Here is a 16,693-nt window from a genome sequence, read left to right on the forward strand (position 1 = left end):
GTAATAGGACGTTAAAGCATTTCCCTTTCACAAAGCTGGGGGCTGTAACACAGACAGATTTTATCTGTTTAAAAAGAATTAGCTTTCTACTATTTCTCTTGGATGCCAGGGGTTTACATGTGAAGATGCCAGGCCTGCCCGGGGCAGTTCAGCTGATGTGGCAGGAGAAAGGGAAGCAGGCTCAGGTGCTGGGGCTCCTGGAGGAAAAGTGCAGACTTTGTCTGCACCCCTGGGCTGCCCTGCACTGAGAGGCCCTGCTGGTAGGGGAGGCGTGGCCAGTGTGTTCTCCAGAGTGTTCCCAGCCCTAATTCACACACCAGGCCTGTGGACATCACCGCATTTATTTCATAGACAGTGGGGTGCTGTCATGTTTGTGCAGACAAGGGGTTTGGAGAGGCTGAGTCATGGGTCTGGGCTCACATAGCATACGGAGGTAGATGTTAATTTTCTCTTTGGATAGCTTGGCTGGATCCCTGGGCCTGGAGCAAGGTCTCAAGCTTAGCCTTTTGTGTTCCTCGTAGAGCTGGTTTCTTTAGGCTGAACTCCACTACCACTGCTTCTATTTTACAGAGGCTGAGGCAGGTGGAAATAGGCATCTTGGCCCCTGGCTGCCATGCGAGAGGCCATCACCAACTCCTGGTCATCTTGATGAGGCTGAGTGGACAGCTCCTGTGGGATGCCGAAGAGGGCACAGCTGGCCCCAGGAGAGAGCTGCCTGGTAGGGGGTGTTGGGCAGAAATGACCACTCAATGGTCACCGCACCTTGGGGAGGTTACTCATTGGCAGTTAAAAATCTATAGTGACTTGTCAGAAAAATGAATAAACGGGCACATTAACTTTTCATTCCAGAACTCAGAATGTGTTTGTCTAATCGGGAGGTGAGCAGCAGCCAGTGCAATGGGAGCCTTCCTGTCCGTCAGAGGAGTTTAGCTGCAGTCACTTGAAACATAATCCCACTGTGCTGAGAACTGGCCTGGGGACTCCACGAGTGACACACGCCCTGGTGCTTTCTGCATCTAGTGGAGGAGTTCGGTGGACGCAAACACTCCCTGCCTTCTGGCCCTCGTCAGCAGGCTGGGGAAGGTGTGGGAGTGGAGACAAGAGCATGCACTGGTTAGTTAGGTTTTTTTTTTTTTTCTTTTTCTTTTCTTCAATTCACTGCAAACTGGAGTCTCTTGGGAAGAGGGACACTCTACTAGGAATCTACTCTCATTCGACTGGACTGCTGGAGAGTTTTCGATTGATGATGGGTGTGGAAGGGACCAACCCCACTGCAGGTGGTGCCATTCCTGGGCAAGTGTAAGAAAACAGGCTAAGCAAGCCAGTAACTAGTACCCCTCCACGGCCTCTGCCTCATTCAGTTCCTACCAACGGGGTTCCGGCCCTGGCTTCTCTCACGATGGATTTGTGACATGGAGCTGTAGGCCGATAGATCTTTTCCTCGAGTTGTTTTTGGTCATTTACTTTCTGTTGCTTTATGGCGTTTACCACAGCAACAGAAAGTAAATTAGGACAGGACCCTAAGTGGCTTCCCTTTCCCCATCGGTAAAGTCAGGGAGGGAGCGCTTGGCCTGGGATGACCAAGATTTATGAAATAGAATTGAGAGCCTATAGCCTGTGAAATGCAGGCACGGAGAGAGCGTCAAGGAAGAGCTGGCAAGATGGCTCAGTGGGTAAAGTGCCAGATGTGATCACTACCATCATCTCATGATCCCACGCCCCACGTGGCTGAAGGAGAGAACCAGATCCTACAGTTGTCCTCTGACCTCCACATGTGCGTGCCTGCCACCCACAAAATAAAAAATAAAATGTAATAAAAATATTTTCAAAAATGTCCAACGGCAGTTACTGTCCCCTGTGTGGAATGTGGCTCTTGTGCATGACATGATTTGGGGGGGGGTATTTGAATGGGTGGTTTAAGATGTTTCCCTGTTATTTTTTATGTGTACAGTGTTTAGTCTGCATGGATGTCTGTGCACCACATGTGTTTCTGGTGCCCATGGAGGGAGCCAGAAGAGGGTGCAAGATCCCCTGGAGCTGGAGTTACAGACAATTGTGAGCTGCCATCTGGGTGCTGGCAATTGAACCTTGGGTCCTTTGGAAGAGCAACCAGTGCTCTTAACTGCTCCATCTCTCCAGACCCTCCCACGGGTGAGTGTTTAAAACCCGAATAGTTACATATTTATTTCAGTGTGTATCAGAGACATACAGTGCTCACTAAATCCTGACTGCATGGCTCTGCTTGTTTAAAAAGGCTTTGGAGGTGAGAGGTTGCTAGTCTAAATAAAAAAAGAATATGTTCAATTGCAGACAAGTGTTGCAGCATTAGATACGAGAGTCCCACACTAGCCCAGAATGGAGTATAATAAATCTGTTGCAGATTTAAATAGGCCCACAGACAAAGTGCTTCTGTAGAGTGGCCAGCAAAGGGTGACACTGGGAAGCACACTTGTGACTCTTCACCCTTGGTGGCTCCCCTTCCTAGGCTCCCTGGAGTGTGTGTCATCTTATGAGTCTGGGTGGCAGAAGGTGAATGGGAGTGGCCTTTGTGATCGTCAGAGGAAGCTGGACCCATACTAGATTAAACGGTTTTGATAAGACACTAAGTCTGGACGCTGTTCATTAGCACAAGGAGCTGGCCCGTTCTTATTTACTGATTATATTATTTTTTTTTCATTTATTTTACATACCAGTTTCCCTTCCCTCCTCTCTTCTCATTTCATCCCCACCCCCAACTCGACTCCTCCTTCATTCGGGAAGGGGCAGGCCTCCCAGGGAGCCAACAAAGCATGGTCTATCAAGTTGAGGCAGGACCAAGCTCTGTTCCCTGTCTCAAGGCTGGTGAGACATCCCAGAATGGGGTATGGGCTCCAAAAAGCCAGCTCATGTGCCAGGGACAGATCCTGATCCCACTCCTTGGGACCCCACTAACAGGCCAAGGAACACAACTGTTATCCACACGCAGAGGGCCTAGGTTGGTCCCATGCAGGCTCCTTAGCTGTCGGTCCAGAGTCCGTGGGCTCCAAGTAGCTCGGGGCTCCAACTAGCTGTCTCTGTGGGTTTCCCTGTCATGATCTTGACCCCTTTTTTATTTTTATTTTTTAAGACTTATATTTAATTATGTGTAGGTGTGCATGCCTGCATGTAGGTATGTGCACACTGAGTGCAGGTGTCTGCAGAGGCCAGAGGTATCAGATCCTCTGGAGCTGGAGCTACAGGCGGCTGTGAGCTACTATGTGGGTGTTGGGAATAAAACATGTGGGGTCTTCGGGAAGAGCAGTCAAAGCTCTCAACTACTGAGCTATCTCTCCACCTCCTTTTTGGAGACAAGGTCTTCTCACTGTCTATCTCTGGCTGGCCTGGAACTCTCTGCGTAGAGTAGGCCTGCCTTGACGTCTCAGGGATCTACCTGCCTCCTGAGTGCTGGGACTAAAGGCGTGTGCCATCCGTCTGGCAACCTGGTCACTCTTACTAGCAAGCATATCTAACCCTCACAAGCACCCTTGGAAGGAACTAGTTTCATCTCCATTTTACAGAAGGGGAAACTGAGGCTCAAGGAAGTAGCTCACCCAAAGGTCTAGCAGTAAGGAGACAGCTAGGATTGGAGCTCATTCTGGTCTGGAGGCCACATTACCTGATTGGTGCCCCCTCCCCCCATATACACCATGTACTATAGCGCTAGGGTCCTGGATCCGAGGCGATGGGGAGCCCCTGAAAGCAGCTGGCAGGGATATGGCCCATGGGGCTACCTCCCAGCCTGTGACTCCACAGAGACTCAGAAGTGTAGGTCAGCTGCTAGCTCCGAACTGGGAAAAGAGACACAACCACAGAGTACAGCCACATATTGCTAGGTGTGGACCATGCCCCTGAGCTGGGCGACTTCTGGTCCATAGCAGTCAGCAGGTGACAGGGAGTTAGCATGTCCAAATTGGCCAATAGAGAAGGCATGGGGCCAGTCAGCACTGTAGCCAGAGGTGTCAGCAGAGGGTCAGAGACTAGGCTAGACAGTAATGAGCTACCTTGAGCTACTTTGAGATGGGCCAGACTCCCCCATCAGGGCCAGGGGGCGTCTTTTAAGACTGGGAGGCTGACTTACAATGACCTAAAGAGTTAAGAACCTTGATTGCAGCTGGCCTAATGCAGCATCTGGACTGACATCAGGCAACTCAAGGCCCAGAGGCCCTAGCCAGCTGAGAGCCACACACCATCGGTTGTCAAGAGCGGAGTCCAAGATTCCAGTGCCCCTCGAGCAAGAGGGTGCCCGGACATGGCTTCTGTACAGCCTCCCATGGCTGGGCATGTCCACTGCCAGTGCGAGTCACCCCAGAAGACCCACTGTGGTGCTACCACCTCAGCATTGTACACTCAAGGCTTTAGGAATCCAAAGCAATATACAAGAGGGTATTTATGACTTTTATTTTAGTATTTTAATATCGAATATGTGACAAGATTTAATGACCAAATTAGTCATTTACATTTCAAAGATATCTAAATATAAAATTGCTAAAAATTCAAATACAGAGCAAGCTACAAATAATATCTTTTTTGGGGTGACAGGAATGGAAGACATTAGAAAAGGGTGCTCCTGTTGTCTGAATGGAGTGACATGAGAGAGGCATTCGCCCAGATGACCCTTTAGCAGAGACCTGCACACTGGCTCTGAGATGTTGGTCTGTGGCCCTGGTCCAGCACAGTATGGAAGGATGCTGTCACAGGAGGAACCATGTGAGGTCTGCAGAGGCAGCTGGTGTAGCCAGAGGTGTGGTGTCAGAGTGCTGGGCACCCTGCCTTTTCTACCTAGGGCTTGGGGTACAAGGACATGGGCTCCCCTCTACTCCTCAATCCCCAACACCGCTCTCTCAGCAGGCACTGAGAACAGGGCAGGAGACAGGCTTCAGAGCCAGAGAGGCAAACTCTTCGGGGTTCTGCCTGAACATCTTATACCAGCTCTGAGGAAATGAGAGAAACTCAGGCTGGGAACTCAATGCTTGGAGACACACTGTCTGCCACACCATCCTACCAGCACCTGTCTCTCAGGTCACATGCTGAGAAGGCCTTTCAAGGGGAAAAAGACAGCCATGCATGCACGCACACACGCACACACTCACACACATGTGTGCATGGCCTTCATTCCTAACTTCCCAAGATGATATTTTCAAAGCAAATACCCTAATTTAAACAAATGGCATAGTTAACTATTGGCTAAGCCTAAACATTGCTTCTGAGAGCGTCAATCACAGCTTTTGCAATCTGCCTGATCAAAACAGAAACAGATTTTAAAGAAGATTAATATAATCAATTCTCTGCCCCCCAAAAATGGTCCATCATACCAACCATGATAAAGAGTAACCTGTTTATTAAAAGGAAAAAAAGAAATGTACATTTTTGTTCTTTCTTTGCTTTAAGAAATTTGATCAAGTTGCAAGGAGCTGTCTGGCATGGCTATATACATCCTTGGTGGGACTGCCAGGCAGTGAACATGGCTGGGCAGCACGTGGCTTTTCCAGGAGGTGTCTGGTTCCTGGGCATTGCTACTTAAAGCCATTGCCAGGTTTCAGTCCAATGGCAATGTCCCTGGACTCCAGAGTAGGGCACCCCTACTTCTAAACCTCTCCCTAGAGCCCAGCAGCCCTATGCCTGTGAGACCAGGCACTGCAGGATGAAGGTGGATTCCGGGGTCACTTGGCCCTACAGGCAACCTGGGCTGAGGCAACAGGTTGGAGGCCAGCGTTACTGTTGCCCTGATTTCTTCTCCTTCTGGAAGCTGAAGCTTGTACGTCTGTTCAGTTTTCTTTGTTTCTGAGCAAAATAGTCAGCCCGGGCAGTGCTTGCTCGTGACTCCAGGATGTAGTTGACCTAGGAGCAAAAGGACATGACTGTTACTTGGCGGCACTGGCTGTTCCCCCAGGCCAGAGCATAGGGTGGAAGGGACACCTGCTTTGGGCGGGTGACCCTGGACTAGCTGCTGCTGACAGTGGGGCCTGGCAGGCCAGGATGGAGCCCTTGCATTGCATATAGATAGGTGGGCAGTGCAGGCTTCTCAGTCTGAGTAGTGGGGTTACTGATCCCTAGGCTGATGTTCTCATAGCTTTGTCCAGGCAGCTCTACAGCCCTGCTTGTCACAGGGCACCCCGGCCTCCTTGTCTGGAAGAAGAGCCTCCCGGCAGCCTGGCCTGGGAATCCCTCTAATGTCTGCTGCACCCCACCAGCCAGAGTCAGTCAGAAAAGCAAGGCTCAGATAACCACAGAGGGCTGAGGTCACCAGAAGTCAGGGTGGACTTCAGTTTGGAGTGTGTGTCATCTCAGGACAACCTGTGCACTTTCAGACATGGCCTCCTTCACAGTTCTGCTCTGCCTGGACTCTTTGTGAACACAGAGACTGTTCCCTCTCATACTTCTCAGAGGCCTGGCTAGAAAGCTCAAGTTGGGCTGGAGAAGGCAGCTGGAGGCTCTGATGAGGGCCGCTGCAGACTGAGGCTCTAACAATGCCCCCCAGACTTTTTGTGCTGGTCATCAACAGAGGGAAGCACAGGCTAACGCACCACTGCAGAAGGACCGCCTCATTTGCTCACAGCCTTGCCAAGCTACCAACCGAGAGCCATAAATCAGAACGTAGGCTTGGGAGGGTGATCGGTGGCAGTGTGCACAAGGTGTGGAGTTGGCGGGAGGCGTTCTCATGCTTGGTAAATGCCATCTCTGGCTTACATCATCTACACTTAGCTGACCCAGGGTTTGCAGTGTGTTTTTGGCACATCTAATTTGACAAAAGCATTCTAAAATGGTCCTCAACAAGCCAACTGTTTCCTAAATTTATTATCTTCAGTGCTTTGTGATAATCACATAGATAATTTTAATGTAAGATTAATGTAATAATCAAAAGATAAAATCGCCCTTTGGTCTGCCATTAGCTGGTTAATATGCTGTGGCTTAAAATGTGCCCGATTTTATGCACTACAGAGTGGTTTACTTTCGATGCACTTTACAGCTTAAGGCATAAAAATATAGGGAGTTTTCATGGTCAATAAAGTCACAGCCTCCATCACTCGATCACAGAAGAACCTGGTGTGAAGAGCCCAACAGTTCCCCAGAGATTCATCTCGAGGCTGGAAGAATGAGGGACTGAGCACTGTGTGACTCCAGCATATTGGGGTGGGTAGAGGGCAGCCCTGGGCAGCACAGTCCCATCTATAAAATGGGGACAAGGATGTCTATACTCCGAGATACGGCAGAGACACCCTGGATGTAGCTGCTACTCAGCTTCATCGTCCCGTAGAAAGCCTGTGATAGCTACGCTGGCACTAGCCTTGGGCTCTTAATTTTGGTATAAACTCTCATTCTAAGCTCTGGACATGTTACTTGAGTCTGAGATGAACCGCACAGAGCTTGATTTAACATTCCTGTCAATTCTGGAGGCAGCTGAGGCCCTGGTAGCTGAGCTCGGGCACAAAGCTCATACAGTCCTGGGTTTGACATGAAGGGGATGGTGGAAAAACTGGAGTTTAACCCCTTGAGAGAGGGGGCAGGAGAAGTGAAATTCAGCCTTTGGTCAGGACCACGATTGCTCGCTGTGTCAGTCAGGTTCTGGGATGAAGCCCTTTGAGGTGCACAGTGACGTGATACCTCTACAAACGCCCTGAGATGTACACAGACATTTCAGGGGAGGAAGCAGGCCTGGGGGCTCGGCAGAGAAGTGCTGCTTTGAGGGAGGGTTCTGTCCTGTGAGTGATTCCCTGTACTTGATCTTCCAGGCTCGTACTGAAGTCATAAACCTGGGCTTCTGTCATCAATCTGCTGCTGTGGAAACTATGCTGATGTCAAACGCAGGATTGTAATTTTACTAGAACCCTTCTCAAGACTTGAATATTTTAATGTTCGCTATAAAAATAAGTGGGGGACTGGGACACTTTTTTACCCACTCTCCAAACACCTGGTACAAGCTCCTTGGATGGAATAACTCTTGGCTCGCTGGGAGTCAGCAGTCCAGAGTGGGTGCTGGCCTCACCCTGGTCCCCTGAGGCTCTAGTCAATGTAGCCTATAAACTTCCCCTTCGCCCATGTCGCTGTGTCTTGTCCTCAACTGTCTTCCCAGAAGCTTTATCCTCTGGATTTCTTGGGTGGTTGTGGGGTCTTTGAACTGTGGTATTCCTGTAAAGCCAGGGCATCTCGGGGATTGATAACACACATTTCAAAATCGGCCACATCTACTGTCAGTTTCTGGTTCTGCCAATTTGCCAGCGTCTCCATTCTACCAATGCTTCCTTTCCTCTGGGCATTTTGTTCATGCAGGCAATGCAAACACCTTCTGTGCCCGACTCTGACTTGCCAGGATTCAACAGGAGCTTTCAGGGCTAGTTCAGTGCCTGTCACTGCCACCCGACCACTTCTCTCAGGAGAGAATGACCCAGAGGGCCATGGATCTCATCTGGTTTATGGTACACCTGAGCAGCTCCTTGCAGGTGGGGGCACTAGAGCTCCCTTGACGACCACCCTATAAGGAGGGAACCGAAGCCCAGAGGTAGAAGGTCGGGTGGAAGTCAGGCTCATCCAGCCCAGGGAAGGGGAGATGTCTTCCTTTTTTCTTCTCAGCTGTTTCTTCTACCTGTTAAACTGTGTAGGATTTGCCTTGGGAAAGGAGTGCTGGTTTGGAGGAGTACTGGTCGGGCTGTACCACAGAGACCAGTAGCTTGGGTGGCATGGGGTTCTTCAGAGAAGGGGGCCAACCCTAGGTCCTGCCCTAGAGCTCCTGAATCAACAAGACCTAAAAGGTGGATGTAGCCTCTTTAGCAACCCAGCTTGCCACCCACCCCTTCCTAGGCTGCTGTGAATCTGCATGCTTACCCAGGGCAACACCAGCCAGTCTCCCCTTACACAACCACACAGCAGCTCTGTGACTATCGGTAGCCCACTGTAATTTCTATTTTGGTCTCTCTCCCCTGATGAGGCAGAGTTCTCTAGGGACAGAGGAGCCATCGCTGAGGCAGCTGGAACGCTAGCTTGGCACAGGGAAGGTACCTGGTGAGTGAGCTGAGCTTCATACCAGGCTAGCCCCAGTAGGCACGCTTGGAACAGGTTGAGAAAATCACCCAAAACTATGGTCTCCTCAGCTGGCTAACAAGCCTGAAGGTGCTCCTGACAGTGGCTGGGAAAAATAAACAGTGCATGAAGGGTAAAAAGCACAGATGAAGAACTAGGCCTTCGGGGAGAAAGGAAGCTGAAGAGTCTTGCTTTGGCTATAGTAGGTGCTGAGCCACTTCCCCAAGGCAGGTGTGGCCCTGGCCTGAGACTAGCCCAGGTAGAACCCCATCCTCCCATCCCTGGGTCAAAGGCCACATTGGACTCACCTTGAGCACGATTTCACTGACTGTGGCTGCATCGGACTCGAAGTAGAGGTGCTTATAGTCATGACTGCTTAGATACGTGAGTTTAAATACTGCGTGACCTGGAGAGAGGGAAGGGGCGAGGTGAATCACCATGGAGGTCTGCCCTGATCCAGATATGAGCAAGAGCATGTGGGGGCTGGACGGCAAAGTTCCCTAGGATAGCTGGGTTGTCTAAGGCAGACAACAAAGACTCACCCTGGGTTCCCTCTGCACAATGCTGAACAGCACACCTCAGGAGGGCCTTCCTAACTACTGCTTCAACAAGATACCAAAGCACTGCTATCTTGAAGGAAGAGGCCAATGCAGCCCAAGTGAAGGACTCCACAAGTAAAGTAACTGTGCTTAGACTGCCTGTCCTTTCTCAGCTCTGGCTCCGGCTAGGGGGCGGCTTGGTCTGGCGGCCCTGCATGGATGCTGCTCCTAAAGGCCATGGAAGGATGGGGTGGAGTGCTTTCTGTAGACAACAGCATAGTGTACCTTACAGTGCCACCGACCTGGAATTAAATTCTTCCCAGTCCTTTCCAATCCCTTTATTTAATGACCTTACTTCTTGGCTGTTACTCGGTCCAGCCTCACACCATCCCATGCCCAGCCTAGTCTATGTGGAGAGATCCTGCCCTGAGATACCCTTCACCATGACCTGTATAGGAAAGCTCTCCTGGTGCCTCCTGGATGCCCTTCCTGTGTAGCCGCCCCACCGTACATGGTGGTCAGAGTTTTCTGGTTTTGCCTGCCTGTAGCGGTGTCTATAATCCTGTCTGAACACAATGGTGCACACATGCCAGACAGGTCCCCAAATCTAAATAGAGCTAGAGATGCCAGTTAAGTGTGACCTTTAGAAGGGCAGGCTAAGAGGAGGCTCTCTGGTGTTCCTGGCCTCAGTCCTAGGGGAGACTCTCCAGGGCCCTTCCTTCTTCAGTTGTCTGAAAATTGGTTTCCAATAGTGGCAACTAAAGTTGCACTGAAGACATGGTCCTGCTAGACCAAGAGCTCTGGGAGCACAGCAGAGGCCTGCAGCCCTGTCTCCCAGTCCTAAGGTTCTCCCTCTCAGCTTCACCAGGCCACACACACCTACTAGGCCTCTTTATCCATTGTCCTTTTAATTGAAGCAGCGGCTGGTCACGTTATTAATTAATAATATGTCACCCACATTACTGTAAGTTCTTCTTCTTCCCGGAGAAGTCTTCTGGGGACTTTATTTACAGTAGCTAATTTTTCAGATCTCCAAAAATAAACTGATATATGTTGTACATTTGTGGCCAGAAAATTTGAGCGCTGGTATTTTATCCTGGAAACATCATTACAAGATACTAATTGGGACTATAAATCCTATATTGAAAAAAATAGCTAATAATTTTCTAAAAAAAAACCCCACTTTCAGTCACTTGACAAATTAAGCTTGATTTGAAATTGTAGCTCTAAAATGTTAGAATTCTTGATTGGAAACTAATCATTCCCTTAATGTATAAATTACTTGTTTTTGATAAAGAAGTGGATTCTCAATTCTTTCTCCCTCTTTCAATGCTGGAGTCTTAGTGACATCATCTTGTAGAAGAACAATGCAGACATTTGTTGGCCATGCTGTGACCAAACAGAGCTATCTACAAAGGACACAGAGCTGTGAAGGACAAACTGAGACATTCCCCCAGGAGGCTTTACTGTGGACACCTGGCCAAGACACAGACATCATGGCCTGGGGCTAGAAAGGACCAGAAGGTCTCAGGGAGGCATGCAGACCTGAAGTTTCGGGGTTCACTGATCACTCTAAGTGATCTCATGCACCGTCTACACCACCTGCTTCCACCTGTCACTGACAAACCCTCAAGATGCGGGTGGCATGCTTGAGGGGCTGAGACATGATTAAAATGTCCTGTAGTTCTGGCACAGTCAAGTCTACACAGCACGTGTGATGTGCAGTGTGCACCGGCCCGAGTCTGGAAGAGAGGCCTTGACACTGGGGACTACAGCACCACAGGGCTTGTCAACTGTGGGTTCATAGAGGGGAAGCCTGGTGCTCGTCTACACAGGAGCTGGGTGTAAAAACAAGTCACTGTTAGCCAGATCGCAACGGTCAGAGGATTCTCAACGCCTGCACCTCAACACCGCTGTCTGCTGTTCTTGGAGTATGTGTTCTCCTTGCCTGTCCCCAGGTCTCGCTTTAGTGCCCAAGTAAGAGAGAGGGGCAGGTGGGAATGATGAAGGCCCACTCTCCTGGGCTAGACTGCTTGTCCTTGGCAGTGAAAGCAGTCACACCCTGAGGGGAACAGGGAAGGCCTCGACACAGTGCTGTGTGCTCTTGAACAGCCCCAGACTTGAGCTAAGCATCTGCAACTGAGCTAAGGCTGGTGGGTAGCCATGGCAAGGAGCCATGGGCCACAGCCTGGTGTACAAGCACAAGCCAAGGACAGTCGTCATTTTCACCCATGCTGGACTACAGGGCAAGGGGTGATCTGCCTCCAAGAGGTCTGGCCCGGAGGTCCTCCCTCCAGTCTCCAGACTTTGCTATCCTAGATTCTGCCAGAGAACTGGTAAGGGCAAGGGGTAGGGAGATGAATGGGGATCAAGTGTGACACGTGTTAGGAGGGTCTTACCTACAGAGTGTTGCTATGGAGGCACAGAGGCAGGGTGACTTGTCTGGTATGGCAAAGGGCCCTCAGGGGCAGTTTTTATGGAGGACAAAAGATGCTGGGTAAAGAAGGTACACAAACTGGCAAACTAGCTCTGAAGGGAGCCAGAGCAGACTAAGTTCACAGTGGGCAGACAAGAGGGATTGGCAAGGTCCGAATGTAACAGCTGATGAGGCCACTAATGGGTCTGAATCAGGGCGGTGGCATACACAGATAAACTGTATTTGGGATGCTTCCCTAGGGTCCCCAGAGTTCAGAGGCGGAGAGACCAGCTGCCATAGTGGCCAGGTGGCTGTAGATATGGCACTGAGCTGGAGAGGGCAGAAGGGATGCTGGGCAGGTCTGGACATTAGGATAAACAGAATTCATACTCGATGGTGCCATATAGTTCGAAACTTGTCTATCCAAAGGCTTACACGCTGACTGACACAGATCTGTCGATAAAGCACGGGTGACTTATGCTGCATGGTAAACTTTCACGCAGGTGACTTGGAAGGACTCACTGGTATCGGAGCTGGGACTGAGAAGTCTGCCCCTGTATCCTTTGTTATCATAGCAGCACAAGGCCTGCCTGAGCAGGAGAGAAAATGGCACCCATAGGGCTGCCTTAGGGACCAGGAAGGCAGGTAATCCTTAAAAAGTCAAAGAAAACCACCAGTTTCATAGAAAGGGGTAAGTCACAGCTGCACACTGTCTCCGTAAAAAAAATGTCAGTTAATTAAAAACTATTCATGGAGATCTAACGTTCAAGTTAGTTTGAGACATTAAACTCCACTTGGAAATAAAGCAGGACAGAGGCCTGAGACGCTCCAGACGGCAGGCACCACAGAGTCAGACCTTGAACCCCAAGTTCAATGTGGGCTGTAGTCCCAGCCACCTGTGATCTCAGCACATCATCAGAGACACGATTCTACCTTGCAACCTCCTATATGGAGAAGGGGCTCAGTGAGGGCGATTTCTACAACTTGATGGAGCTGCTATCTGGGTAACACACTCATTATTTTGAAGGTTTTGTTTTTAATTGGGCTTTTTTGAGCCAACTTGTTTTCACACACAGCATAGAAATAAAATGCAGCATAATGGGGTAAATGTGGCATCTGGGCACTGGTCACATGCTCAGGGGAGTCACTGAGACTATATATTTGCTTCTGAATATTGAAAGAAAAATCTGCATACGTAAATGTGTCTCTACATTCACACACACACAAACACACACACACTTTATTTTTATTTTTCCCTGAGACAGGGTTTCTCTGTAGCTTTGGAGCCTGTCCTGGAACTAGATCTGTAGACCAGGATGGCCTCAAACTCACAGAGATCCACCTGCCTCTGCCTCCCGAGTGCTGGGATTAAAGGTGTGCGCCATTACCGCCCAGAGAAGATGGAATATAGCAGTGAGACGGTAATTACCACACAGATATCAGAAGCAGAGATGTTGAGCCTTTCTGCTGTATTCCATTTTCACTAAAAGAAGGTGGCTGCTGTCTCAGGACAGGACAACTAATCAATGAACCAACCAAAACAACAAAACCCCTCTTGATGGTCTTGCACATTGAATAAATCGTCTTTCATGTCTTAAAAATAATAACAATAACAAAACAAAGCAAAAACAAAAAAACTTTATTAGTCTTTAAAACTGGCTAAAAAGTGATGGGTTTCATTATGGGACCTGCTTATATACTTTGTTTCTGTTGACTCTCCCATGCCCCCACTGTCACCTGCTCCTGCTGGTCTCTGCTCCCCCATAGCCTTCCTTCAGTCTTCATGTCATGTCAATACATTCTTATTTTCTACCTACTCCTCCCCTAAGAGGTTGCCACCTCTTACAGCTCCCTTTCTAGTTTCATGACCTAGTCACATCCTTACATATGTACCTACACACACAGAAAATAAATCTACAATTTGCATGAGAGAAAACACATGGAATGTCTGTCTGCCTGTCTGAATCTGGTTTATTTTGCTTAACCTAATAATTATCATTTCCATCCTTTTCCTATAAATGTCCACAACTCCATTCTTTACAGCTACATAAAATCCCATTATGTATATGGGTTCCTCTGCAATGGGCATCCTGGCTGTTGTGCACAGCGCAGCAGTGAAGGTCCCTCTGGGCTATGCTGACACAGAGTCCTCTGGGTGTGTGTCCACCTTGCCTGAGTTTGGAGCATCACACAGAAATTTGGAAAACACCCCCAATGCTGAAGCACATCATTATGCAATATTGCAGAGGTTTGTGTTTTAGCACCACTGATTGCATTAGAGAAGTCTGGAAGCAATGAGAAGCCAAGTTCTCAGAAAGAGATGCAAGTTTTCAAAAGTTATAGTCTTGATCTGAGGCAGTCTGGCTCTCAGGACTGGGACACAGCATGGCCACTTATTTCTACCTGAATCAGCAGGTTCACTTGGTTTTTTATAAAATGGCTGCCAAAGGCTCAAGTTTTGAGACTCATTTTATCAGTGTTTTCAAGTAAAAATGGTGTTCCATGAAATAAATGGCTAGTTTAGCTAGTGCCTCAAACAGCTGGATAAGAGCTTTGCTTTGAGGCAAGTGCCCCACTCCCAGGTGTGGTGCTATCTCCATGGACTTCAGGAAATGAACCAAGAATCATGGTTGGGGTATATAACTCAATTGTGAAGCACTTGCTTAGAGACCACAAGGCTTTGAGTTTTAATCCCCAGTAACACAGAAAGAAACAGAATTTAACAACCAAAAAGGTAATGGTTTATTAGGTCTTTGAATGAGTTTCCTTGTGTCTATATTCTTTCAGCAAGTCCTACGGGACAGCTCAATAATTGAGCATTGCTTTAACTCCCCCCCCCCTGGCTTTTAGAGACATACAGAAGCAAGAAAAACATTCAGTCTCTGCAAGTTTCCTTCTTCAAGGGCCCTGACTCTGTGACAAGCCAGAGATCACATGGGCTCTGTGGGAGGTTAAATGCCAACACCAAACCTTCTGTCCTGGAGAGTTTGATAACTATTGTGCAAAATACTCCTTTCTGTTTTAAGCATGAAAATCCCACACTGTGCACTTTTCCCCCCGGAAGAGGGAACTTTCTAAAAACAGTGCGTGTACTCACCGTCCATGCTGGACGTGGAGGCCAGAGGATACCAGCTGTCCTCAACTATTTTTGCTTTTTATAATCTTACTATGTTAAGGCTAAAACCTTCATTTTAATTAGACAAAACGGGAATGCTGTGGAGCAATTGTTGTACTCTGTAAAGATGTATTGTTCTCACTGTTAACAAAAAACTGATTGGTCAATGACTAGGCAGGATTTCAGGGGCAGAGAGAATGCTGGGAAAAATGCGGTCAGGAGTCTCCAGCCAGACATAGTTAGTAGAATGTGTACAAAATGAGGTAACGAGCCATGAGTCACGTGGTAGAACTTAGATAAGAAATATGGGTTAGTTTAAGTTGTAAGAGCTAGTTAGTAATAAGTCTAAGCTACCAGGTGAACATTTATAATTAATATTAAGGTTCTCTGTGGTTACTTGGGAGCAGCTGCCAAAACAGAAAAACTCTGCCTATGAATGGCCCCAACTCCTGCTTGTTCACTCTTTGCTTATTCCCTTGAATAGGGTCCCTCTGGTTGCCAGCAAGGCCGGCAGATCCTCCCATCTCTGTCTCCCACAGTGCTGGTGCAGGTTCACATGTAGTCACACACAGTTTTTATGCTGGGGATTTGAACTTCAGGTCATTTTGTCTGCACAGCAAACATCCTTACACACTAAGCCATTCTCTCAGCCTGGAAATTACTATTTTTTTTATCATGTTCATATGAGAAATACCATGACTTTCCTCCAGACTACATTACTATACTTTGCCACACGACTGTTTCATCCTTCTATGCTTACAATCTCTCTTTAGACCCCACCCTTCCTTGGATTTCTGAGACAGGGTCTCATGTAGTTTAACTTAGTCTCCTTTTACCATGTTGTCAAAGGTGGCAGCAAATCCCCCATCTCCCCTCTCTCAACCTTCCCATGCAGGCACTGGGCTTGAACTAACACACTGGGCTTCTTCCACATACAGACTGATTTTACTCTGTGACCCACTCTTGGGAGCTATCCCCACCCCCACGTCTTGACTATTTAACTGGTGACTCTTTCCTCTGTTCTAACTTCCTATACTTAACAAGCTCTAGAGGAATATCCAGAAAACTCAAGCGTGGTTTAAATTTGTTACAAAATAACTTTCTAGCTCAGTGTCTCAGCCTTCTTAAGGCCAGGACCCTTAATATAGCTCCTCATGTTGTGCTGACCCCAGCTATAAAGTTAGTTTTGCTACTATTCCATAACTGTGATTTTGTTACTGCTATGAATTATAGTACAAGTATTTCTGGAGATTAAAGGTTTGTCAAAGGGGTTACGGCCCGGAGATTGAGAACCACTGGTCAGGACTAGGGTTAGACTTCCATGGGAAGGCACAGAGACCTCAGTGGCAAAGAGAGGATACAACCTTTGTTGGCACTCCCGTGTAGCCCCACGCTACTTACTCACTTCCAGGATGAGATGTTTGTCTGATAGTCTGTCACCACAAGAAGTCCAACAAACCTAGGGCTCTGTAACAAGTGCAGATGCATCCCCGAGAGCTGCTGCAAGTTAGGTGACATATAGGAAGCTCGGAGGATGCTTGATGGATGAAAGGGTCCCTTTGTCTTTTTACTTTCATCTTTTGAGACAGA

General features: G+C 48.4%; 1 protein-coding gene across 8 annotated transcripts in view; it reads right to left on the bottom strand.

The window, feature by feature from the left end:
- Positions 1-5,339: 5,339 nt before the first annotated feature.
- Mapkap1 (MAPK associated protein 1) overlaps positions 5,340-16,693 on the bottom strand; it is a 212,026-nt gene continuing 200,672 nt past the window's right edge. For all 8 annotated transcript variants that reach the window (XM_087899704.1, XM_087899703.1, XM_087899702.1 and 5 more), the window contains 2 exons: positions 9,342-9,439; positions 5,340-5,856 (listed from right to left, as the gene is read on the bottom strand). In XM_087899704.1, the coding sequence (XP_087755830.1) occupies positions 5,731-5,856; positions 9,342-9,439 (224 nt within the window). In that variant the 3' untranslated portion in view covers positions 5,340-5,730. The remainder of the gene's footprint in view (positions 5,857-9,341; positions 9,440-16,693) is intronic.

The sequence above is a fragment of the Myodes glareolus genome, chromosome 21, assembly GCF_982192425.1.
Source record: "Myodes glareolus chromosome 21, mMyoGla1.1, whole genome shotgun sequence".
NCBI classification, from domain to species: Eukaryota; Metazoa; Chordata; class Mammalia; order Rodentia; family Cricetidae; genus Myodes; species Myodes glareolus.